This window comes from Pipra filicauda, unplaced genomic scaffold (assembly GCF_003945595.2).
Source record: "Pipra filicauda isolate LSUMZ 115617 unplaced genomic scaffold, ASM394559v2 scaffold8_size5757611_pilon, whole genome shotgun sequence".
Lineage (NCBI taxonomy): Eukaryota > Metazoa > Chordata > Aves > Passeriformes > Pipridae > Pipra > Pipra filicauda.
The window spans coordinates 2,763,940-2,789,896 of NW_024105087.1; the positions used below are offsets into that span (position 1 = coordinate 2,763,940).

The 25,957-nt window shown below is 38.3% G+C and overlaps 1 protein-coding gene across 2 annotated transcripts in view; it reads right to left on the reverse strand.

The window, feature by feature from the left end:
- The window catches only part of ARHGAP10 (Rho GTPase activating protein 10), a 147,916-nt gene that overhangs the window by 13,206 nt on the left and 108,753 nt on the right, over positions 1–25,957 (reverse strand). For both annotated transcript variants that reach the window (XM_039391047.1, XM_027732843.2), the window contains exons 20-21: positions 11,596–11,758; positions 1,030–1,161 (exon numbers count right to left, since the gene is read on the reverse strand). In XM_039391047.1, the coding sequence (XP_039246981.1) occupies positions 1,030–1,161; positions 11,596–11,758 (295 nt within the window). The remainder of the gene's footprint in view (positions 1–1,029; positions 1,162–11,595; positions 11,759–25,957) is intronic.

Here is a 25,957-nt window from a genome sequence, read left to right on the forward strand (position 1 = left end):
AATACAACATTACTAGTCTACCAAAGATGCTGTTTTTTCTTAAATTCCTCAAGATTTCTAACATCTCAGAGGTAGAGGTGTTCTCAGGATGCTCAGTAATAAGCCATCAATAAGAATTTCTCCACAGTACTCATTTTCTCGAAGTACCATAAGCAGAGATCTTTGAATATGTAAATATTATTGGCGTGGCTTAATTAATCATGCCTTTGCAAACTGACAGTTTGCTGCTGCCCAATAATGCTGTGTTTAGACAGAGCACCCACACTATTAAATCATCTTTTGTTGAGCCCAGGCAACAACAACGACTACACAGTAGGAAAGATTCTTCCTGCCCCAAGGAACTTGCAGTCAGACAATGCAGTTGTGGTGCAAAATGCAACCAGTACTGAGAAATGGGATTTTTGCTACAAAGTGTTGGGAATAAATTGTGAATATACCCAACTGCTTGAATTAGAAAAGAAAATATTATAAATAAATAAAAATATTTTCCTTCAAATATTATGAAGGGAAAAGCTGAGATGGTGAAGACCTTCAAAGGAAAAACTGAGAATACTTCAAAAGATGGACAACAATATGGAAGGAAGCAGAAACAGGATGGAAGGAAAGCAGGACAAAAGCGTGAAAGAAAAGAATGAAACAACAGAGAAAGGTTAAAAACATAGGAAAGTTTCAGAGGCAAGTAGGTTAGAAAGAGAAACTTACATCTGACAAACTTGGTTACAGAAAAGAAAGAATCTGTATTTTAAAAGACACTAAGAGAAACACTGCAGGAGAGAGACACTATGAATTGCCCACCCAAAACTAAGCCTGCTTGTAGTAACCAACATCTGTGTGGCTTCTACCAAGGAAGGTGTTCAAAGGAAAAGTAAGACAGACAGTGATTTTATTCTGTCAATATTGCTAACACTGCATTTCCTGATTTGAGATAATCATTCACATAACACAGGAGACGTGCATTAGCTATTTTTAAAAACGTACACAAAAAGGAGGCAAATAAATAGCCAGCAAAAGTTGTAGTGTACACCGTACCTTTCCACTGCTCTGTCACTCCCAGTGGCAGGGTTGGGGAAGAAGAAAGTGGATAGTGCAGTATTTGTGGCAGCTGGGTTAGCAGATGGATTATTCATCCACGAGACCATCGATGGGCGGCTCTGACCAGGGCTAAGAGGAAATACATTCAAGGCAGAATTAACAATGTGAATAAAACTTGTTATCTTACCAAAATGTTTGAATCTTTATAACTAGACAACTCGTTAGACCTTCAAATTCAAACCCAAAAATATTGCCGAGTTGATTTTGCAGAAATGGCCACCGTATGATTCTGCATTTCCTCCTTGAAGACCTTCCTCCTACATTCCCTACATCCTAAGCTAAGACAAATTACCTGAGATGTGTGACATAAGCAATAAAAAGGCAAAATTCCCTGTTCCTTATCTAATAAAGACAGATACAGTGAAACTGCATGTAGCAGGCTATTATTTGAGCTGCCACTTTGCCTTCACAAGTTTTGACGAATCTATTTAAAAACCTTCTCGGTGCTATACTAAGGCTGGGAAGATTTCTAACGAGGCTGCAGCTATTACAACACTGGGATCACAATGCCTGCTCTGGACTGAGATCTCATTCTCACAGCTGAGTAAATACTGCCTCAGTGGCTGCCCTCACCAACATGCTGCTCAAATAGGCATTAACTTAATGGTTGAGCACACAGTTGCTCTTCTGGAGGAGAAGAAATAGCAGCCAAAATTAAAACTTTACTTAGTCGCTGAAAAACACACAAAGTCATCCCTAACATAAAGGAGGTTCCTAATTTCCCTAAAGAACTAAAACGTTTCAGGGTTGCACGGACAAAACAACAAAGAGTCCAAACATTTAATGGCAGTGTATCTTTGGAACAAAGAGCTGGACTTCAAGCAGTTTCTAAGCAGAAAAAGAATTAAAATCATTCACACACAGCATTCAGGCAGGAATCATCACTCAGAAGTACTGACTTCACAATACAGCGTTTATGAGTTCGTCTGATTCCAATATTAACCTCTTAGATAACATAAATCTGCAAAATACCACCGAAATCTAGGAATTCAGTCAAGATTTTTGTGGGAGTCTAAATTCACACCTAATCAAGGTGGATTGACAGAAAGCAAAAAAGGGATCAACAATCACCCTAGTTATAACTGTAAATGATTAAAAGAAAGCAGGAAACCTAACTTAGATAGCTGATTTTAATCTGCTATTAAAATTATTAAAATTAAATAACGGGGATATTTAATTTCTAGGAGAAAAGATCACTATTTGTTGGTTTGCATAATGTGGTTTATAATCAAATTCAACTTTCACAAACTGTTTCTCCTAGCTAATATATCTCATAGTCATTCTAGCAATTGCATATTTAGCAGACGTTAATTTTGATCATTAATTTTTAAATTTAGTACATTGTAAAGTGGTGAATGTCACATTCCTTACTTAACAAGACAATAGCTTTTCCTTTGGATCTGTGTCAGGAAGCATTTGGATGAAAACTGGAATTCACAGTGTATGAAACAGCATTCTACAGTTAATGCCACTAATAAAATGAAACTTTAGTGTGCTGAGATCACAACCAGAAGGGTTTATCAAAACATGCTCTGCTTTTAAAAATTATCAGATTTACCAAGTAAAGAAAGGAATCATAAGTATTAAGCTGAATGATGAGCTGGATTATGCTGACTATAACCATATTTCATGCTTAACTTTGGGAAGAGAATGAGTAGTCTTCTTTACTGCATGTGAATCTTCCACTACACAATTTTTTACATTTTCCAATAATGACATACCTTTGAAGAACAGCACCTACATAATTTAGGGTTTTTTGCTTTTACTTGAACTTGTTCTCTTCCTCCCATTTTTATAATAATTGAAAAATTTTCCTCAGATAAAACAAAATCCTTCTGCTAAAAGTGACCTCATTCAGAGACAAAAATGAAAAAAATGAAACACCAGCATTTGTATCCTTTTCTCTAAATAATGAGGACAAAAAAATTCTCAGTGGTACTGTAAAGTTTATAAAGTTCGCCAGAAAGCAAATTATTTCTTCACCATTCACCACACATAATGTATATTTGCAGAATTAATTTTAACTCAGTAGGTGAACTTAAGACAGAAGTTTTTCAAAAGTGAATTTAAAAAAAAAGTATCTTACTTGCATAGGCTAAACTATTCTATGTAAAACAATTCTGAGACTTAAAGGAAAAATATTTTCCTTGTGCTCCTATTTATTAAATTCAAACTGATTAAATTCAAACAGAAGGGGGTTTGGAATGAGAGGGACTTTAAGTTCCCTTCCAAGCCATTCGATGATTCTGTGATTAAGATTGGTGTCAGACTCATTTCTGAAACCTGTAAAGCTACAGAAAATAGGAGAATAATATTCCAAGTATATCACCACGAGAGTATTAAAATATCTCTAATGCAAACTAATCACCATTCAAGAATATTCCACCAAGTGGCCTTCTCGTGCATACCTCAGAGTATGCTGTTTGATTTTCAGCAAGTGAATATTAAATCTTCCATTTAATAAATATTTCATTGCTACATGCATCACTTTAATCTATGCAATTTACTTGATCGTCTCTAGAAAAACACAAAACACCTGCACCTAAGATACAGAATTAATAACTTCAAAGATACTCAGAATAGAGAAGACACAAAAGGAACTCTCCAACCCAGGAAAGCAGTGGTCATTCATAAGAATACTTGTAATAAATAACAGATGGTTTCTTGCTGAGACTTGGAGAAGAAAGAAAAAAAAAAAACCACAAAAGAAAAGGTGTGCAAGTAAAGGAACAGAAGATGAAACAAAATCTTCAGATCCATGTCATGGCATGTTTACTTCTCAAGTTACAGAGACTCAACAAGAAGTGTTATCTATCAACAAGTAAGACTACACTGTCCTTTACCAGACAGCATTATACAAAAGCATGTTAAAACTGGCAGGTTTTCTACAAATTCTGAGCCACTCCAACAGTTCTAGCGGAAAACCACTCCAGAAGTGCAGGTACGTGGAGTGCCAGGCTGTTCCCTTCCCCACTTTTTTGATGAATTCCCTTAATACATTTCAGCTGTAGGGAAAGCACTGCAGCACGGCTCCTGAATTCGCCTGTCACTTTAGGCTCCTGGTTACCCAGCAAGAGATCATACCCTAGGAGCCAGCAGGAAAACAAAAAAAAAACCACTTTTCAACAGCAGTAGATTCACCATATTAAGAAGGGGAAAAAAATTTATAGCTTTAACTACTAAGCACATTCTAGAATTTATGGGTTTGGTTTTGTTCTTTTTTATTTACTGTACTTGGCTATCTCAGGAACCACTTAATTTTGTTGTTAAAACAGAAGGTTTTACTCAATAAGAAAAATAATTTCCAATGTTGTGGTGTGTAAGCAAGAAACTGGCTAGATTTTACTGTTTTTTCCTTGAAAATATTCTTGTGATAGCAAGACTATGTTGCTATAAAGCTTTGCACACCTTGTTTATCAAGATGACGACATATTAGAAAGTATTGCACACCTTATCATAGAGCATCTCAACTTTAAGAAGGTATCTTGAAGAAATCCTTTCTCCCAAAGGCTAAAATGAAGGAAATGCATTTTCCTGAGGGTAGGGAAAAAAGAAAAAAAAACCAGCCTCACATAACCATCTCTGTCTGAGGAAAAAATGTTATTGTCTAGCATACTGAGCATTGGGAAAAGGGAGGAGAGGGAATAGCTTTACTGAAAATAAGCTAGAGATTTTGCACTGATACTCAGAAACAAACTCCTGAAAACAAGATTTTATTGGATGTTTATCTTGCTGGTTCCTAAGGTAACACAGCTAAAGAGCAGTCTCTTATCTTGAGAGCAAGGCAGAGACTCTGAAAAGAATCTACATGGCAACTCCTGAGGAAAAAAAAAAAAAAAAAGAGTTGTTTCATAGACAAGTTTGGCAGCCCCATGGCTGTCGTATCACAGCGTCTGGCTGACAAACTCAGTGAAGGTGTTCTTGAAAGATTTCATTGTAAGACAACAGTGTATATGAAAAGGTTCAGCTATTTCTGATTCAAAATGCAACCCAATACTGTCCACCACCAGATCTTCCTGCAAGTTAAGAACCCCTATGCCTTGGTGAGCGGGGAGGAGAAAAATACACGGGCAAAATTCTAGAAATGGTTGTAGCTGCAGAAAAGCTGGAGGCAAAAGAGAAGGACGGAATTTCCTCATCTTTGTTCCCCCTGAAAAGAAACTCTATCCTCAAAATTTAAAGTATGTGACATGCACACAACATTCCAGAACCCTCATTTATACAGAACACATCAGTCAGCAATGAAATAGAGGTTTTGTTAAACTTGGATTGTGAAGTCTCAGTGAAGCAGCTAACACATTAGTGAAATGATCTTTCACGCCAGTCTGGTAAATCCAAAGCTAATGTCTACAGCAGCTGTCCTAAGTTAAAGCATTTTTAAATGATAATGCAGACAAAGCAAAAGTGAAGTATGTACATCTATAAGCTTATGGCACACTGCTGTTTCCTTTAAGGAAAAAAAAAAAAGAAAGAAAGAAGGGGCTGTGTTCACTGGAATCATGCAAAGAAAATAAAAGAAAAAGAGAGGAGAAAAAAAAAAAACAAATGACAGAATTTTAGCTCATCACAGTGGTTGCATTCACATCATTCCCTGCCCTGAGCACACACACAACTTATCCTGTGCTCACACAGCAGTGCTGCTGTCAAGCCCAGGGGAAGACAAGGAGATGGCAAGGACTATTTTGTATGAACCACATGACTAAGTTACATTATGCCTGTTTCAAAGGAGCTGCAAAATGAGGGCTCTTGCTCTGCTTGCATAATAATAGGGTACAAAAAGAAGTGCCTGCTCCGCTAAACTGGCTCCCAAACTGCTGAGTCACCGAAGAGGTGGCAGCTGAAACAAAAACAAACTGCAAAATAAGCACAATGACCGAACAGCTGTTAAAGCACCTTCTTTTAATAAAATAGGATGATGACACCAGATATTATAAGAAGTTTTCAAGACACCGAAAGTGAAGTCACTCATCATTTATGTAAAGTTGCAAATTCACACCACTGTCAGAAAGTAAAAAAGAAACTACTACAATTTTAAGGAGACTATACATGCAGTCTACTGATGTAAATATAACAAGGCTGATGGGAGTTCAGTCAGCAGTCAAACAAAATTAATAACTATGTCAAAGGGTTCTGTTATGTTCAGAGCATCACTGTCTCTGCCCTCCCTTGCCATCTGATGGTTCTTTTAATATCAGTGTGCTCACCAGGAATTTGAACAGCTTGAGATTTCATGAAGAATGAGTAGCTTCTTTCCAGCCTGGTCACAAAGACCCTGAAAGCACTCAGGATGCTGCATAACACAGCTCTCATCACCATTTTAAAAGCCTCTGTGCATATTAAAATCCAAAAATGATGCCCATAGTGTAGCACTTACATACCATTAGGCTGGGTAACAGAATAGTTTAGTATCACGGGAACTAATAAAGAAAAATGTATAAGAAATTAAAGAAAGACTCTATTATTTATCTGCCACTGGCCCCTTGCATGTTCCTGAAAAGCCATTTACATTGGTGCTTCTATTTTTCCTCCGGCCTTTGAGCACCTTCAGCATTTGGGCTGTCAGGACTGTATCTTGCATGCTCCAATAGCAGCATCCAAGGTGGGATTCAGTTTGGAAACTATGAATCTTACTATTCTTAGCCCAGAAATGTAATTGCTTTAACAAGCCGTGCGCCCACCCACACACACTCATACACACGCTCAGTGAAAAGGTTTGAGGGATAGGAATGCTTTCCATCCCCTCCAATTGCAAAATCCCAAAGGCTTAGAGAGGGAAAGAAGAACAGGCAAGGTAAACAGATACTCAGACAGTATCATCTCGAGGAAGGCTACTCCACATCCTGCATCATACCTCCACCCAGAACAACCATCAGAAGTCACCATGTTCCACCTCTCTGGGAAACCCAGAGACCCTGAAGTCTCAGATCCCAAAAATGAACTCTCCAGCTGAGGAACAAGACAGTTTTCATGATCTGAATGAAGAAGTGATCATGCAGATAATGTAGGGGACTTCCAAATGAAAAGGAAGACTCTGGCCCAGTTCTGAAAACCCAGCACCGTGAGGGGTAAGTCTGTAAGGTCTGTATATACACCCTGGCATAGGGCATTGTAGTGTAAAAGCACAAAGAAATCTCATGACAACAAGGGGCCAGTTACAGTAACAAATCTTTCCTTATCAGAAAGAGGTCCACAGAAAGATTGATTACAGCACATACCGAGTGAGTCCAGGGAATACCAAGTGTTCAGGTTTTTTTGGTTCATTCTGAGGTCAAGTGAAAACAGACCAAAGGCATCCCATAGTATTTTAGGACGTGATTTGTAATCCACCTTTTGATGAATCAGTCATTGCAATAAGGGAAACCTGCCCTAATCCTTTGGAGGTGAGCTCCCATTATAGTCAGTACTCTGGGAAAAGCTAAATAAGACAGACCTCATATCAATAAATGGTTCCATAAGTAAATTCTATAATCAAACCACAACAGCTGCTAAGAAGTTTCCCTTGCCCTTTTTTAATTTTATTATGTGACTCCATGTCTGATGCTCCATCGTTTGCACTACCCCCTACTTCACTACAAGAGGACTTTAATGGAAAAAAAAGTTGTCTTTTACAGACTTTAACTTACACTGTATCTTTACTTGCTTAGATATATTTATTGGACACTGATGTTTATACCTAGTTTAGCTACCACTGTTACCTTTTACATGTGAAAAGCCATAATATAATAGAGTGAAAGTCAAACCACGCATCGCTGAGTTTCAACTGCATGTAAAAGGGCAGATTGACCATTGCTCCACAGTTCAAATGCAGTTTAAGAGTATCCATATCCCCTTGTAATACATATCTCCAAACCCAAGACCATCACCATTATCAAAACAGTTTGGGGACTAGCTTAGAAAGGCTACTCAGCTTCTTCGCATCTGAAATCCTGAACTCCTCTTTGGAAACTACATACTTTGAATTATTAAAAAGTTGAGTTTTGTACACCACAGGAATAAAAATCTAAGTGACTAAGGCGTGTGTTTTTCAATGCCAATCAGGAAGGTAGAAAGCAATGTCAGGGTCACGTCCTCCAGCAAAAAGATATCAAGCTTCTTGAAAAAAAGCTGTGGCAGATTTATTTACTTTTTGGGCAAATGCAATAGAAAAACCAGAAACTGAGTACGACAAGAGTCTGCATGGGTACTTTCATCAGAGAGGAAAATGAAAGAATGCAAACGCTTTGGTTAACATTGAGATTGTCATTGCTGCTCTGCCTTAAAGGGAAGAAGTGCCCAAACTAGTGGAGAGCCCTCCAAGGGAGCAATACTCTACGCAGCTCACAAGCATAATTATCAGTTTATGTCTGAGATCAGCTTGTGCTAAGCATCCTTGGATAGAAGGGTTTTTCAAACAGTATGTTTGTGACACAGTGCTTCATCAAGTAGAAAGGGTAATTTGTCCATCCTAGGTTATCTGGGGTTTGAATCTTGCATCTACAGAAACTACTCTGTAACTTTGTGACTGACAGAGGAAAAAAAGCTCTCTATATTCTACCATAGAGCGTATGCAAAAATAAGGCATATTTATTTTTAGTATTTGGCTCTAGATAGAAGTGTGAGGTTAAAAATAACTTCAGGAAAAAGGTTAAAAAAAGTTTAGGGTGCAAAATAGCCTTAAAGCAGCAAACTCAGGTCTCCACTGAGAACCACCCCTGCCCTGGGCAATGAGAACCAACTAACGCCCAACTCTCTACTCACCCCTACAGCAGTACATGACAACACAGGACATATGTCTGATCCACACAGATCTTTCAAAGAAAATCTAGCATCAGGCACACACACACTTATAGACATGAAAACCAACAGCTTAACGGGGCTTCAAAATGACACATATGTGAAACATCACCTTCGAGTTACACCGTATGCACAGCACATCTTTAAATACTGATATGACAATTGAGCAGTCAGGGTTTTGTGAGATATTTAAGATTGGTGGTATAGCCCTTGCCCTCTTAGCTTCTTTAACCACTCTGGCCACGTGGTCCCCTCCGAGTGCCAGTCAGGAGGTGAGGGTGTATTTGCCTGCATTTTATGCTCATCTCGCCATGCTGGAAGCTGTAGCTCCTTTTGTTTTTAAAGGTGGGACAAGGAAAGGGCACGCATCACAGAAAACTCTGCCAGGAAACATCATGGTGACAACAGCTATCATTCCAGAAAAAGCAAGCTTTTCCTTTCTTGGAAACAAATACCACAAGAAGTGTTCTTGCTATCCATCACGTACTCTTGCTTAAAGCAAACTACTGGTATAAATGAGCCTTGGAATATCTGACACATTTTGACCCACAATGCAACATCGCTCCCCCGGGAAACAATGCTCTACCACAAAGAAGTCACCATCACCTTGTTGACTGCATAACTCCATAGTGATCGATCTCTGACAAGAGTAACACCCATGTGTTATAAACATCAGCAGAAACTTGAGAAACCGGATCCTCCTGTATATTTTCATTTCCCCTAGACTCAGTATGGCATTTGCTATATCTCAGTGAAGACCTGCAATACCATTTTAGAGAGGATACTGAGACTTTAGGAATTGATTTTTTTCCAATTTGGCACAAAATACAAAACGTTTTGAAATCCTGCACAAACAAAGGATTGTTCTCCACCTAACTCTGGGATAGTCCGATTTGTGAGAACAGTCTATGACCAAAGCAGAGTTCAACACCCAATGCCACATTTCCTGGAGCTGTGAGAGCTACCAGAGCTACACGAGGTCGAGTCAAACACAGCCTTTCCTTGCCCACAGGACCCCCTGATGCACAATGATTGCTCAAGTACAGCAGGTACATCCTCCACTCCTCTGCCATCAACACACTGGGGCTGTTCCAGGTTGTGGTTTGGGTTTGGCTTCTATTTGTTAAGGCAAGGCCCTCTCAGTCATCAGAACTAGAAGGGAAGAGAAGCCAGTTTGGGGTGAGAAAGCAGAGGAAAGAAAGAATGTAACATTCACAGACTACTCTCTGTCACTGTCCAGGCTTGTTACAGAGGTAATTCCTAAGCAAACTTCACAGACAAGCAAATGGAAGAAAGAAACTACTTTTGACAAATAATCTAAATGCACGTACCATGCACCTTTTTATGCCTTCCAAAGAGAACTCTAAGTACTGTTTCCAATTGAGCAGAAAACTTCAAGCCATCAAGAAAAATTTCCAAAACAGCAGTACAGTTTAATTTTTCATGAAAATCAACAAATGCAAAACAATGCAACGTTTCTTCAAATACATGGAGTTACCAAACTCTCTGGATAAAATCAAAACTCCTTCTTTTATTCTCTTAAGTGACATTATCAATGTTCTGCTAACCCTGTGTTTCTTAATTAGCTATGCTTGCTTTTACCAACAGTCCAGTTTTATACCAGCTACAGCATCTTTTCCACACATGCACCTCTCTTTCTCCAATACAACTTATTACTGATTCCACCCAATTCTAGAGGATAGTACAAGAGGATAAGGAAAGAGTAACTTCAGACCTCTACTAAAGAAACAATATTTATGTACAATACCTATAAATCTGGAATTATTTCAATACATACAAGAAAAAAAATTGTTCTAGTTAATAAGTACTCTAATCAGTTAATTATTTGTGTGTGCATTTAGAAATATAAACTCATTATATGACTATCTGTATATTCTCATGTGTTACATACATCTACACACTTGCTCCATCAGCAGAGCAGGCTACTCAGAATGCCATTATGGAAAATATTTGTAACAGATCTTTTCTCCAGACCTGCTCCTTCAGCTCTTCTTGGCACTGAAGGCTGGAAAACTTTGACTTGATATTGGTTAAAGTTTGTATGAATAGCAAACCAGAGAATTCAATTCAGGTTCAACTCTGATTTAAAAACAAGTTACGGTCAGTTTTTTGTGTATCAAACCTGAATTTGTATTACAGAGAGAGTAATGTCAATTTTTGCTAAAATAAAGTCATGCTCAAAAACTGAACATCCTCAGAATCTACTGAAAGTGACAGACTGCACTTTCATTGGAAAACAGGCCTTTAATTTGTTAAGAAGAGATTAACAAAGATAATGTTCTTAGACAACAGGATCTGAGCACATACTTATTACAGTGTTTGTCCAAACTCAAAATCTGGCCCATAACCTTAATAGCATGGCATCTAAGTGTAGCTTAACAGTCTTGAAATAAAAGTAGGGTAATATATCATATAGAGAATAACTTATATATTCTTTGCTTAAATAAATAACATTTAAAATTTTATAACAGGTTACAGGAAAATGAATTAGGTTTCAGTAGAAAAATAACATTTCTTTCTCACAAGCATTCAAGTGGTCTCTAAGCTCCACCCCAACATATAAACACATATCTTTTTGCAGCAGAAGGAAACAAACACAATTATATGCAATTTCTAATATTCACTCGTCACAAACTGAAAAGGAAAAGGGGTTTCATGTGCACAATCATACTAGTGGAAAAATTGTTACTTAATATTCAGGTTACTTACAGATTTGTTGTCCAGCCTGCAAGATCTCCACTGTCCATGATAAGGTGATTTCCATCCAAGAGCACAGGTGGGCTACTAGAGAAGGCAGGTGTTGGAGACTGAGAAGAAAGAGAATCTATGCTCCCAGTTGGGGTGTCTTCTCTGGGAAAGCTGTGACTGTCAGCTATAAGAGAGAGCACAAGTTAGAAGGAGAGTCAAAGAATCTTCTCATGAGCCAAAGCATCTGCTTTGGTGATAATGTCCTGAAATATATATGAGAAGAAACTTTACTGCCCCATCTTCACTGGATATTTTGTAGGATAAGCAATCTCCCAGTATTTACCCAAAAGGTATCACTGCACAATTTCTCCCATTTTTATCACCAGGCTATCTTCACAACACAATGTATTCCCAGTGCTTTCTGCAGCATGTGTTTTCTGTGAATGAAATGCTAAATTTTGGGGGGATATTTTTAGACAAAGGCATCATTTCAGATAAGAAAATAGTTTAGGCTATACACATTTGCTTGTCTCTCTAAAAACACAATCTCTAAAGATAATGTAATACCCATTTGAGGATTGCTCTCAAGTACTGCAAGCACAATCTTACCAAACATGAAACACTGACATTTAGAAAGGTCAGAATAAGCAGGAGATTTCTAACAAACACACAACACCCAAGAATGTTAAACCTTTTTAATGGTGTTACTTTTAAGGGAACTCATCATATTTTGATCTACTACTCATTTTCACAAGCTACTCTTAGAATATCATCATTCAGACATGATTGATTGAGAAGACATTAAAGGAACACCAATCCTATCCCAAGGACAGTAAGATAAAGTTACCAGTGTGTCACAGCACTCACTGCAAACCATGCTGACACATCTAACCAAACAGCACCTTCTGCACTGAAAAACTAACCTTCACCCACATAGCTTTTCCCTTCCAAACTTTCATTTAAACATCTTATAAATTCTAAAAGAGGTGTACAAAATGAGGATGTTGGTAAACAATAAAGTACCCAGGACAGATAAGCCAGCAGTCTCAAATGGGGTCTCTGGTTGTTCTCAAAATACTAATATTTAACTGTAATACAGGTCATTTCCAGACACCCTATACAAGGTTCCCTGCATTCTTTCTTCTGTCCATCCTGTTCCCACTAGCACCCGTGACCATGGTCCACAGGCCTGACAAATAACATCATCACAAAAGTCTAGAGTGGATTAGATATCATTGACCCCACAGCCTTTGTAAAAGAGTTCTGGTCTCTTAGGGACAACAGCTTTGGGAGAAAAAAATGAACAACCAAGTCCTAACACATCACAATAATATGATCACAAGCTGTTAAAGTATCATGTTTGCTTGACAACCTGTATCTCCTGTGTACAGTAATATACAAGATGAAGTCCTGTACAAGGTTGCTTTCCAATTCTAAACAAATAAGCATCTGCTCAATGAAAAATTGAGCTTAATTCTACTCCATTGAGGTAAGCAGTACTGTTGCATTGATTTCTTTAATTATTTTTTTTAATTAATTAAAAGTGCAACAATAAAAAGACATGGACAATGAAAAGGCACCCTCACTGGATAAAAATCCTTCTCACAACTTTATTACTGCCTCAACCAGCTCAATTCCTTCTGCTTCAAAAGCAGAAAATTAGTAAAGCACTTGCCTGCTTCCCCAGCCATCTCAAACTCACCCCCTCCCAACAGCTCTTACAGAACAACTTCCCTAGAGAGTAAAATGACATACAACTAAAAACAGTGAAATGATAAAAGTCATCATCTGGAAATTTCTCCCTAAGCAGCTGCTAATTTAAGGATCTAAATTAGCCCATAGTAACACAGTGTGATAAGCTCTGAGGAGGAGAATGTTAACCTGGGAAAGTGAGTCACTCTCACCGTGGCCCAATCCTGCTCAACTCACACCTCCCCACTGCACCCAGGACACGACGCTGCCGCTCACATTTACATGACGTGACATGAGAATTGCAGGAGTGTCAGGTAAAAACTAATTAATTACATCTCGTTTGCAGATGTATGTGTCACGATGATAAACATCTAAGACATTAGACAGTGATACTGCAACCTTACTTCATAAATTCCTTCAAACTAGACTTAAGTCCTTTTAATCCATCATAGTTTATTTTCAAAGTAGTACTATCAAGACAACCAAGAATATCAAACTACATACACTACCAGAAGGCCACATTTACCACAACCATTCACTTAGCATCACTAAAACACAGCAGAAATCTGTATTAATCTGTATTAATCTGTTTATTAATATTAGGAATATGACCAACTCACCGCACCTCCCTACAGAAAGCAGAGGATTTTCCATTGAATTGTTTCTCAGAACACATAGAAAAAGTAAAAAAATATTAAACGCTTCAGTCACGCACAGCAGAGTCAACATTGGAGACTGTAGTACACAGGCAATTACATCTGACATTATCATAAATTAAACTGTGTGTTAAATCTTTCCTCAAATTTTACTTCTTCCTTCCTGAGTCAGTGTTTTCTCACAGTCAGTACTGCATTGCACTCTCAAGACTAAGATTGGGTTTACAACACTAGAAACAAATCAAGTATTTAAACAGGAAAATGCCTGCTAAATTCTAAACACCCTCCAAAAACATGTACAAAGACACTTCACATTCTGATTTCTTCAGTTATCTCCTTTTGTAAAGCAAAACAGTATTTTTATTGAGGAAGAGGCAATTGTGTATAACTGAAAAACATATGACTAATGACCATCTAGTACATTTTCATTATTAAAAACAATATATGCTCAAAACCTAAGTCTTGGAAATACGGGGTCATTGCTACAATTTCAACACTACAAAGATTTCATCCTTTTTGTTGGTGCCAAAAGTTCTGCTAACTTCAGAAATTACAGTAACACCTGTACATGGCAGAGACCATAGAACTGTGTCTCATTATCTCTTTATTAAGCTTAATAACCTGCTTTTGATTAACGCTCATCTCATGTTGGGTCAAACTGCATCTTCCAAACAGTCATTGTCTGCAGACTTCAGTAGATGATAAAAGGAATGGAGAATCAATTGGCTGCTAATTAATACACTTGCCAACAATTACCTTCACTTTGTTAGGCTTTATTTTCAGGCATGATCCATTTAATATGCCTTACTAATTATTATATTATCTCTCATGTCCAGTTTTTGTGTTGTGTGAAGGTATTTAAACGATCTCCTTTTTAAGTTTAACACTGAATCTCTTACTGTAAGGGATTTTGCAGCTTTGGAATCATGCATCTGTTCTATAAAACTGTTCTATAAACCAGTATTTTTTCTGAAGAGCATACATCAGATATGATTCTATGATTTTTTATTGTGGTCTCACAAGAACCACATTCAGTGTTAAGCTCCACCACTTACTTCTATTCATCAATCCCCTGTTTGTACTTCCACGGCTGGCACTTTTTTTTGCCATTGCTTTAAATGAATAATATGATGAGCTGATTGCCCACCGTGAGCAACAGACTTAGAGTCACCATTTCTTAGGATGCAGTGATCCGTTCTGTAGCTATGGGCTACATCTTCCCTCTAAAATCTGTAAATTTATTTCTCAGTACAACCACATTTCTTTTATTTGTATGGGTGCATCTTAGCACATGAACACAACTCCTCCTTGACTGCCTTTGTCATTATTTGCAATTCCTCCTTTGTCCCATGTGTAAATATATCATCAAGGATTTGTATTTACCTTTCTAAATATTGCTACTCCATTAGCATTCCTCCAGTTTCTCCCCACTTCTTCAGCAAGCTACAAGATGTTTTCAAAATTAACAGTGCCAAGCTATGCAACCCCTTGACCAGAAAGCTTTTTTAGGACAAGTTAGGTGGCTTTGCATTATTCAAAGTATTCACCTAACAAAAGGCCTACCTGTGAACATTTCTGTTTGATGCTGCTGATCCTAAATCCCACATCGATTATCATGACTAAGTTCCTTCAAACGCTTCTTCAAAACCTGTAGGATACAGTGACTGCTAGCTATTTCTTCTTTTTATCCCCCTGCCCTCTTCCTGTGTTTTGCTTTGTAGAGCCAGTAAAGGTCCTAAACTGCTGGAGATTAAAAATCCTTTTAAGTTTTTACATGCTTTGTTTGTTAAAGCGTGCGTTAAGGACATTGTTGGAATTGAAACAGCTTTATGGGTTTCATCATACCTCAGAATTCAGGGACTCTTAATATTGATAGTCTAATATTTTTTTAATGTTTCTCTCCTCTGACTCCTTTTTACCTCCAACATTGTTCTCCAGTGAGCAGCATTGTCAGGTTTCCCACTTCTATGAAAAGGCTGAATGCCACATTGGACTGACAGGTCCTTTCGAAGAGGAGCTCCAGAAACTTCCTATTCTTTTCTAACCACTTGAATTCTAATGAGCTCTTACATTATAAAACAGGCAAGATGTGATTTCCTTTAAAGCTCATTTATATTATTCTTTGAGCATACAGTTTGGTGTTCTTGGGGCCTTCATTTTCTCCTTCTAAAAATGGCAAATCTTTTTTCTCCCCTGTTACACTCATCTTTGGGTGCCAGAACAGATGAAGGACATGAGGGTTCTCAGTGTAAAAGCAGCAAATCTGTATGACATCTCACAAGTTTTTGTCAACACTCCAGCCATCAGCTCTTCACCTTTTCTTCTTCATAATTGTGGAAAGGCTCTGAGTGCCTTCAGCTTGGCCATCTTTCTAGAGTTGCCATCAAGCTGCTTCTACAATTCATCTCCCCATCCTACGCAAATAGGCGTAAGATCCAATTCTACTCTCAAGAGAGTTAAAACTTGTTTCATATTCTCACCACCTTTTGCATACTATTTAAATTTTTTGACTGCTCCGATCCTTTTAAACTGTCATGTAAATCATCTTCTTGTTTCACTGATCTAATCACAACACTCATCCAAGCCTTTGAGCTTTCACTGTGCCTCTGCAACAGATACCTGTGCTTTGCCTTTATGGTTGTTCGTGGTTCAGACCAGCCCTATCTAGAAAATTAGATAGCTTAGGCTGATCCTAATAATTTACTGGTGTGTCTAGCTGGTAGTACTTACCATTCAGTTTCTAACCCAAATCTCTTTCCTCCCTCCCCACCTCCCTGCCTCTTGACACCCTTTCTCATAATAACAAATCCCCACAAAGTAAGTGAGTAGCTGTATAGACTAAGACCTACCTCATCCAGCTTTTCTCTGTGTAACCCTCAGTTCCTTCTCCCTTTTGTCTGGATGAACCTCAGATAATAAAGGCTCTCAGATCCTCCATACCAGAAATCTGAACTCAGCTTTTACCTAACTGAACATGACATGCCTCCCCATCGCCTTTTTTTCTCCTTTTTCCATCTGGCTAGTCTAAGAATATTTTTTGTTGGCATCCAAAGTTGAAAAAAAAAAAACCTGAAATACTTTGGCAGTGTCAATAATCAGATCCTTACTTTACTCCGAGAATCCTAAATAAGAAAAAACATTTGTAATAAGAGTGACAAAAAGCAGAGAGCTAACACTTTTAGTTACTTGCTTAGGTGACAGAGTTGCCTTCCAACTTCAGCTTAAGTAAACTAATGAATTACATGCTTTAATGTTAAAAGCAAGACTAATCTTTAACGTCAACACTACAACTAACACCTATAGTTTGAGGGTAACCAGAGAATTAAAACAGTTTATGAAAATGACTGTTTCTGGAGTAAATGAGAAACACTTATGACTGATTCTGTTGAGATACATAGAATAGGCAGAACAGAACTGTCATACAGGTTTTAAGTGGTCATTGCATACACAAATCGTGGTAAAATAAGAGGATAAAAACCTATGTCTAATTCCACTTTGACACAGTCAAACAAGGGATGATGGAGAGAGTTCCTGAGGAGAGTAGATTAAAGATGCTGCAAAATCCCCATTACTACCTTCGAGCTTGACATTTTTTGCATCATGAGATGGGGAAGCAGCAGCTGCACTGCTGTGCAGCCACCCATCCTCCCCCATCACCATCACAGCTGCATCCAGCTCTGTGACAACAAACATTCACACAAATAGCTAACTTCCCACAATAATAGAGAAGTTTAACCAAGTAGAAAGTAGCTTTGCTTTTATGTTAATTTGTGGGTATGTACTATGTTTTCTTTTTAATAGGAATCTCATATATTAATATCATCTACCAAGCAAGAACTTATTTCCGTGTGCTGGAGCTTCAGTATTCATAGAAAACAGGCGTGAAAAACGTATCAAAAGTAACTGCCTCACACAGTTAATAAATCTTGAAATGATCCCAGGAAACAAAGTACCAACCACTCTGGAAAAGATTCAGCCATTCCTGGAAAGCTAGACATAACTCCATTAGAGAAAGCTTTCTGTGACAGTCAGTGTGATTAGAGGACCCTGCAATCAAAAATAGCCTTTTCTAGATGCAGGGCTGCACCCTTTGTTCACTACTTACAGTACAATTCACCCTGTGGTAATCACACCAAACACCAGATAAACTCAGACATTCTTCTACTCCTCCAAATTTTTAAAGTTTTCTGAATTAATGAAGCCAAGTTATCTGTTCCTGAGTAAATTAATAAACTGTGTACTTTTGTTTAACACACCACCGAAACTGGTCAATTGTTTATTATTCACCTTCAGACCACATAAATTGTGCTATTTAAACACATTTCCAAATCAAGGTGAAAGCCTGATTGAAAGCTAATAGTGACCTATTCTTTGGTTAAAAAAATAATCATAGATAATGCTAGAACTAAACAAGAGTTACTTCTTCACTGCTCCTGAATACTGGGTATTTTGGAGCGTAGATTCTTGTAAATGCTCAGAAAAATAGATTTGTATCACTGCATTTCATTATCAAAAGGTACCCATTACTACCCTCAGTGTGTAGCAAATCCTTTGCACTGCAGCACTGCCTCAGTAGGCAGTCAGTTCTTACATAAACCTAGACATCATAGCCTCATACAGCCCGGAGCCAGCGCAGCTTTCGTGGAGCAAACGGACAGCAGACAGCCCACATACCCATCAGATTCGTGCTGCCTTGAAGAACACACACAGTAAGAATCAGATCTCTACGCCAGCTATTTTTTTCTCTCAGACAAAATAATTGCCACAATTATTAGAGTTGACTACAGTTTTTCCTAGATAAAGACCAACTTTGATATATTTCTCAGATTTGCGCATGTACCAGCATGTGTATCTTGGGCACGGAGGAGCTTTCCAGGAGAAAGATTGTTTTTCCCAACTCCATAATGATTCAAATACGTCAGAAAAAGAAGGAAGCTGCACTAGACGGAATTTGCCTCAAGACTGACTGACGCAACTCAAGAATTGTATCCAGAAAGGTGGATGTTTGAGCTGGGGTTTGGAAAGGGAAAGAAATGTGCTCATCTGCAAGCTACTTAGGGGTAAGCAGGGTTTGAGGACCATGCCCCTGCCCTGCCCTCCTTCTTTTTCACAATTTTTTTGTTTATTTCTAAGATGCAAAGTTCAATTTCAAACAAGCATCTTTCTAGATATACACTTACCTTGTATGATTAAGCAATTAACTTGCAAAAATTAAGCAATTATTTCAAAAAATACCTCCCTTACTGCAGGTCATCTCTCAAAATTCAGGAGAAATACTGCTTGGATTATTTTACATCAATAGAATCCCAAAGATACATAGCGTTTTGCTGAGCAAGCTAAAACTAAAATGGGTAAAGAATCCCAATTTATTCCTCAATCTGTGGAAAAACCACTTCAAGACAGAACCACTGATACGATGTTGGGGTGCTAAATTATATTACATAATGAAATTTTGAAACGCAACAGAAATCAGATACAAGCATGCAGAAGGGTTCCTCTTTTGATTTGTGTTACACAACGATAACAAGAGCAGTATCAAAACTCAAAGATTACTCATTTTTTTACCAGAGCTTGCTTGGCAGGAAACCACATATGACCTCCAGCCTTACCAGGCTGGCCAGATGCCACAAAATTTCATGGTTGAAAAATGCAATGATGAACTGAAGCCACTTCCTGAAAACTCTGACATACAGCAAGATAAACAGACTATCCCACTGCTTTCATATTTTTTTTGGTAGCACTGAGTGTTTTGGGTTTCCACCAGTCCAGACAACATTAACCTATGGTCCAGCCCTGTATTGGAACACACCAACAAAACAGCTCTAGTCTAATCAATGAGAATAAGAACTGTGAAAAACCAGAGCAGATCAAAAAGGGGTACAATCACCAGGGCTAAGAGTTCCCTAATTCAGCAGCACCTCTTAAATGACATAAAAAACTCCCAAGTCCATGAAAATATTCTTTGGTGTTTCCTTGTCTGTTTTGCTGGCAATTCAACCACCAATCACCTGGAAAATGTCTGTAAGGGTCCTTCCACCCTCAAAAGGTAAGATGTTCAAAAACTCTTTCCCCGAGCTGTCAAACAGAGATAATGTCATGCTGTTTTCTCCTCTTCTATTTAGATTGCTTCACTGGCAATTACTTCCTATGGTTTACTAAAAGAAGACATTTCTTACCAATCATTCCACAACCCACGGAGGTACTTGGATAATGACAAAGACTAACTGCTACCACATTGGTTATGTGATGGGTCTCTTATAAGAAAGCCACTCTGAAACATTTCCAATATGCTGCTGACACCTGGCTGTGCCTCCTTCCTCATTTTGTTCACCTCTCTCCTTTCGCCATAACAGTGACTTCAACAGAGGAATGAAGGAAGCAGGATGCCTATGGCTTACTAAAAAATAAAAAAAAAAAAAAAAAGAACAAAACAACAAGTGGAAACACGCTAAGAAGCCCTTAAGGAAATTTTGTCAGCTCTTTCAACTGAACACCCAGGTGACATGTTTGTTGAGGAACCTCCTAATTTCCCCACTGGTAGTTTAAAACGCAGTAATTAGGAAGACAGACTTTGCTACTCCAATGTAGTTAAGTCAATATTGTCTTCCATGCCTGGATTCTTCTACCACCATCCATGAGGTCTCTGAGGCTAATTTGCTTGGCCCCAGTCATGTAGTCCTAGATGAGACTGCAATCCTAGCCAAGCCAGTCCCACTACTGTTACTTCTTGTGATATCCCCTGAGTACACCTTCAATCTCCCTCTTGGTTCAGCAACTCACAAGAACAGTGGGAAGGAAAGAAGTGGTAGTAACGTGATTCACCTTGCACTGAGTGTAACTTTCAAAAGAAGAAAACAGAAAAGAAGAGAGAGAAAGAACAGCAAATAAGACAGAGACTTCCAGAAGCTAATGGCAGAACACGAATACGTCTTTTTCTGACAGAATGAAAAACACTGATGGAGGGGAACAAAACAGGAAGAGGAATATTCTCTAAGTTGCATATCAGCCTTCCAGGAAGTTCCTCAGCTCTCTCCTGCAAGATCTTCTCTGCTATTCTTGTCACCAGTGAAGGGGAGCAAGAGTGCCCCACATGAAGAAACACCTAATTCAGTGAAATGCACACTCTCATCCATAGGAAAGTGACTGGAGAGCTGAACAGCTACAAGTCTTTCTTTTTACTTATACTCCTGTGTGCTGCTGGGTGAGAGAATTTTCTTTAACCAACAGAGGTTGGCCAGGGCACAGCTGGCACACAGCAAAGATACATCAGTGACTTCCATGCCTGGGATTAATGGCTTTTAGCATGCCAAATTGGCCTTCTTACAGTATTATGTGCCCCTGCATGTCTGTGTGCAGAAGGTAGAGAATTAAAGAGATGAAGGATTATTACAGGAGATCAGAGGTTTTTAATAACGTCTGGCCTCAAGGAAAGACTGACCCTTTCTCCTGAACTCCTTACTCTTTCTTTTAATTCAGATTTTAGTTTAAAGCCTATTTAAGTTCCCTTTCCCTGCCCCTCTGACTCCTGTTCTATGCATGTGTGTGAACATGTGGATGTGTTTACTTTGAACATTTCTACAGCCTCTAGATTTCATACACTGAAAGCAGACAAGCACTGGCAATGATACTAAGGCAATTCTCACACCAACCATGAAGATCTGACACACCTCATTCTAAAAGATGTAAAATTTAGATGTTTACTACATCATGACACTTAAATTTGCTTTTTGATAACTGTGCAGCAAGTAGGCTGCAGCAAGTAGACTACTCACAGGGATAACAATGGCCAGACAATGTATACTGCATATACAAAGTATGGACCCAGATTATTTCAAATCTCCAAGAAAATAAGTACCTTGTATGGACCCAAAACTTTCCAAGCAGAAGTCGATTATCTGATAGGAAAGTAGGCCCTCTATACATACCCACTATTACATAAGAAAAAGCTTCACCTTTACTGACAGTAGCTCAAAAGCACTTTTAAATTTGTATAGCACTCATCCTACTCGGAGCCATCAGGTGGAAAAAGCTGTGATAGATCACATAGAATCATAGGAACTATTCTTGCAGCAAGACGAAATACAAACTGTCTTAAATTCTACATGGCAAACAGCAGTCATCCTGCCTGATCTCCCCCTCATGACTAACATTGCTGCACTTATTTTGTGACAGCGTAGCTTGTGTTCTGCTCAGCTGTTAACAATAGCTTTGTAAGCAAGCGTTGCAAGCCCTTATGGCTTTTTGATATGCCTATGTAGCTGCTTTTCTTTCCATTTCCCCTACTATGTGCCAGGTTACAGAAACACTTCCAAGCAGCAGATTCAGAAATAGAAAGAGTTCAAGGCCAGGTTTCACACCTGCAACCTTGCAGCTCTGGGCTGTTCCAGCCCAGAAGACCAGTCTCCTTATAAATCCAAGGTTTTCTCTAACATCCCAGGTTTATGTTCAGTAATTCCAAATGAAGTTTATGATTTTTTTACTTATGTGTTTGGGGCAGGAAGCAATGGGAGGAGAAGGGAGAGGGACTATTGCATGGAAGCTATGTAGCCATTACGTGTATCATGTTTTACTTTGATGAAGTAATTCAATTGAATTCATGCAAATTAATTTATCCCCCAAATTAGGACGCTGTCTCACTCCAATTCCCACAAAAAAATCAAAATCAGCTACTCCTATTCAACATTAAATTCCATTCATACTTATGCTACCCTAAATACTTCAAAGGTAATATAAGTTAGCACAAAGTTTTAAAGGGTTAAGTAGCAGTTCTTATTCTTATTTCTTTTAGAATTCTTGACAAATATCTGCTTTCTAAATCACTATAAATACAGTATTTAGTTTAAAGCAGCAACAAAAAGCTATCACAAAACACCTCATACGAGTTCCAGAGTGGGGGGATTGTTTAAAGCATTGTTTTTAATGCCTTAAAAACAGAACAATGCAGCCCCCCTATGATGCTGTTGTGCTGTGTCCATGTATGTGCGAATGAGAAACTTTGACTCCTAAAGTGTGTTCAAATAGAATAAGGCATCAGCAAGCACTGTGGCTTAAAAAGTATATTTTGGTTTGTTTAGAAAACAAGTAGTTCTCTAGTTGGACAAATTGCTACACAAGACCCATTTTTTGACTCCAGGTGTGATTTATGCAACCTGTGCTGATTCTCTCTTCATCTTGGATGGACTGCATTATTCTCCCTACCTTACACAGGACTTTTCTCCCCATGTTGTTCTAGTAGCCCTGCAAAATAGTTTAATAATCTCTAAGTCTCTGGCACTGAAAAAAATTGCATGAAGCAACCAAACAGAAAAACCAAAACAGAAAAACCAAAACAAAACAACTCCCCCCAAAAAACCCAAACCTGTTTATTTTGCTACAAGATGAGAAAGGTATACAAATTTTAAATAAAATTGTAAGGGAACAAAACTAAAATTCTGCATTGCCCTCTAGAAGAAGTATAAACAGAGCTCTCTTCTGATATATATTGACTGTCCAAATGGAAAATAAAGACCCAATGACATTTTTAGAAGAACAGGATAAACATCTCCCTGTTCAAGCTAATAGTCCTTCCCTCTCTGCATAGAGAGACAGAGAGAGAATGAAAAGTCATTTGTATACAGCTGAGACTGTAAGCCACGGGAGTTTCTGCATTGCTACTTAATTCACCTAAAATTCATTCAGATAATGGGGGGGAGGGGGAAAGAAAAAAGCAGTTTCCAAAAATAGAAAAAAAAAAGAAAAACCAAACCAAACAAAAAAAAATCCCAACAACAAAACCAAAAACCAAATCCCATGTCTCCATTTTAGAAGACTAGAAAGCTCTGGAATTGATCCTAATGTAAATCTCAGACAAATCTGCAACTTTCTGAAACAAGAAGTTTGGATTTAGGCCACGTACGAAAGCAGCTCAGAGTTCCCCATTAGGTCTAGTTCTACTTGAGACACTGGGATGTCGAAAAACTTCAGAGTGAAAATTTAGTAACTGGCTTACCACAGAGGAAAGAAGTTGAAAGAAAAACAGACAGTATCATCTGTCACTTGGTCTTTCAGGAAATGAAGACCCTTATAGTAGTAAATATAACACTTGAATTGTTTGCAAATAGGTTTAATCATCTCATTTCCATGTACAAGGAAGGAAAATCTATGTGTTATCAGAATTCAGCACAGCTAATTACTAGAAGGCAAAATAAAGATTTTTATCAAACATAGTGTGTGTTCTTCAGTTATTGTATCTATCAATATTTATGTCACTTACAGCTCTTTCTGGGTGGTTGCTGCATACATTTTGTGTGCAGTCAAGAAGCTTCTCGACTGCAAACGTGCTTTTAAAAAGAAACCTGGCCCGAACCCTGCATTTCCAATTCAAGCAGTGGATTCTGAAGCCTGTTAACTCCCTGGAGCAGCTGATAGCTAAAGACTTGTTTCCGCTTTTCTAACAATTTCCTGGTTTGCATAACAATCCTAAAAGAAACACACTCAAGAAGTTTTCCAGCACAGAGACATTTTTGTCTCCAACATACTTCTAGTTTCAAGGCATAGAGAATATTTATATATAATTACAATAACTTTAGAGATACATTTGTCTACAAATATATTTATGCATAAATATGTATCAGCTGCTTGTTTAAAACAAGACTATGATAATTTTGCCATATCCAGGAAATACAAAACACTGACTTGTGCCTGGTGCTTAACTCATGCCATTGTGAATAAAGAGGGGGGGGGAGGGAAGGGGTTTAATGTTTAATTTCCTGTTAAAAACACACACAGGATAAAAATCTTCCAAAGAGCAGTTATAAAACATGCATTTGTTAGCCAAGAAACTAGGTAAATATGGAATGAAGCCCAGGCTCACTTTTATTCCTTCCCCCCCTCTCCAAAGAACAAAGTAACTGAAGGCCACGAAGCCTATTTGGAGGCACTGAGCTCTCCTCAGTGACTAGATAATTCAGGAGCCTGGGTGATTTACAGACCCTGGATCCACTGGGGTAGTTCTTCAGACCGTGCAATGGCACAGCTGGGCTCAGGGTACTGCACACAGCATGCATATGGCACACGTGCCAAACAGCCTCTGTCCTAACTGCTTCCCCCCTCACTGACACAACTGTCTGCCTAAACACAAGTAAAATGAGCATCAGCCTGCACTCAGGACCTACCAACAGCCAGTTTCTAGCAACAACAGGCTGAGAACACTGGTACCTTCAGCGGCAGCTTCAGAGACTACAGAGGACATTTTTTTCCATAGTTACAAGGGGAAATATTATCATCAGATCCCACTGAAATTTTACCTGTAGCAATTCAGCCTTCATCACAGTCCTACCACGTAAAATGACATATTGGGTTATTCTGCAATTCACCCCACTAGAATTCCCAGACAAGTACCAAAGTTCTGTATGATATATAACTATTACAGCCTTTAGCAATCCCAGTTCTTCTCTTTGTCAAGATGCCCAAATTGGACAAGAATATGGACTGAATTTAGGAGAAATTGAACTTTTATAACCATTTTCAACAGTAACACTGTATTTTTGGCTCTTAAAATAAATTAATCCATCAAATACTTTCTGCCCACTGTGTTTGGGTCACAGCTGTGTTGAGAGGTCCTCAGTGCACACCTTGCAGCACGGAATTGGAGTAGTTGTGGTACTTCTTGCAGTCTGCTGGGATTCACATTCAAATTTAAATGTGAACAGCTCTGTGAATGGCTTCAATTTTGTTTTGTTTTTCAAATGAGGATAAATTTATTGTTGTAAATATAGCTCAACAGCTTTCTTAGCTTTTGGTAGCATATTATTCAAATTAACACAGTTTAAGCTTTTTAAGTAACTACACCTTAAACATCTTCTAGTCAAGGCATTTAGTTTCATATTTCATGCAAGAAAGGCACAGAGATTATGTATCTCTCTGGTGAATTAAATCCAATGGCAGGAATGCTGAATTTCTTGCTGACTCCTTGTAAAACTGGCTTTGAGACTATAAACAGTCCTGAGTTTATTTCTAAAACTTGCACTTAACATCTGTTGTGAGTATTTGCACTC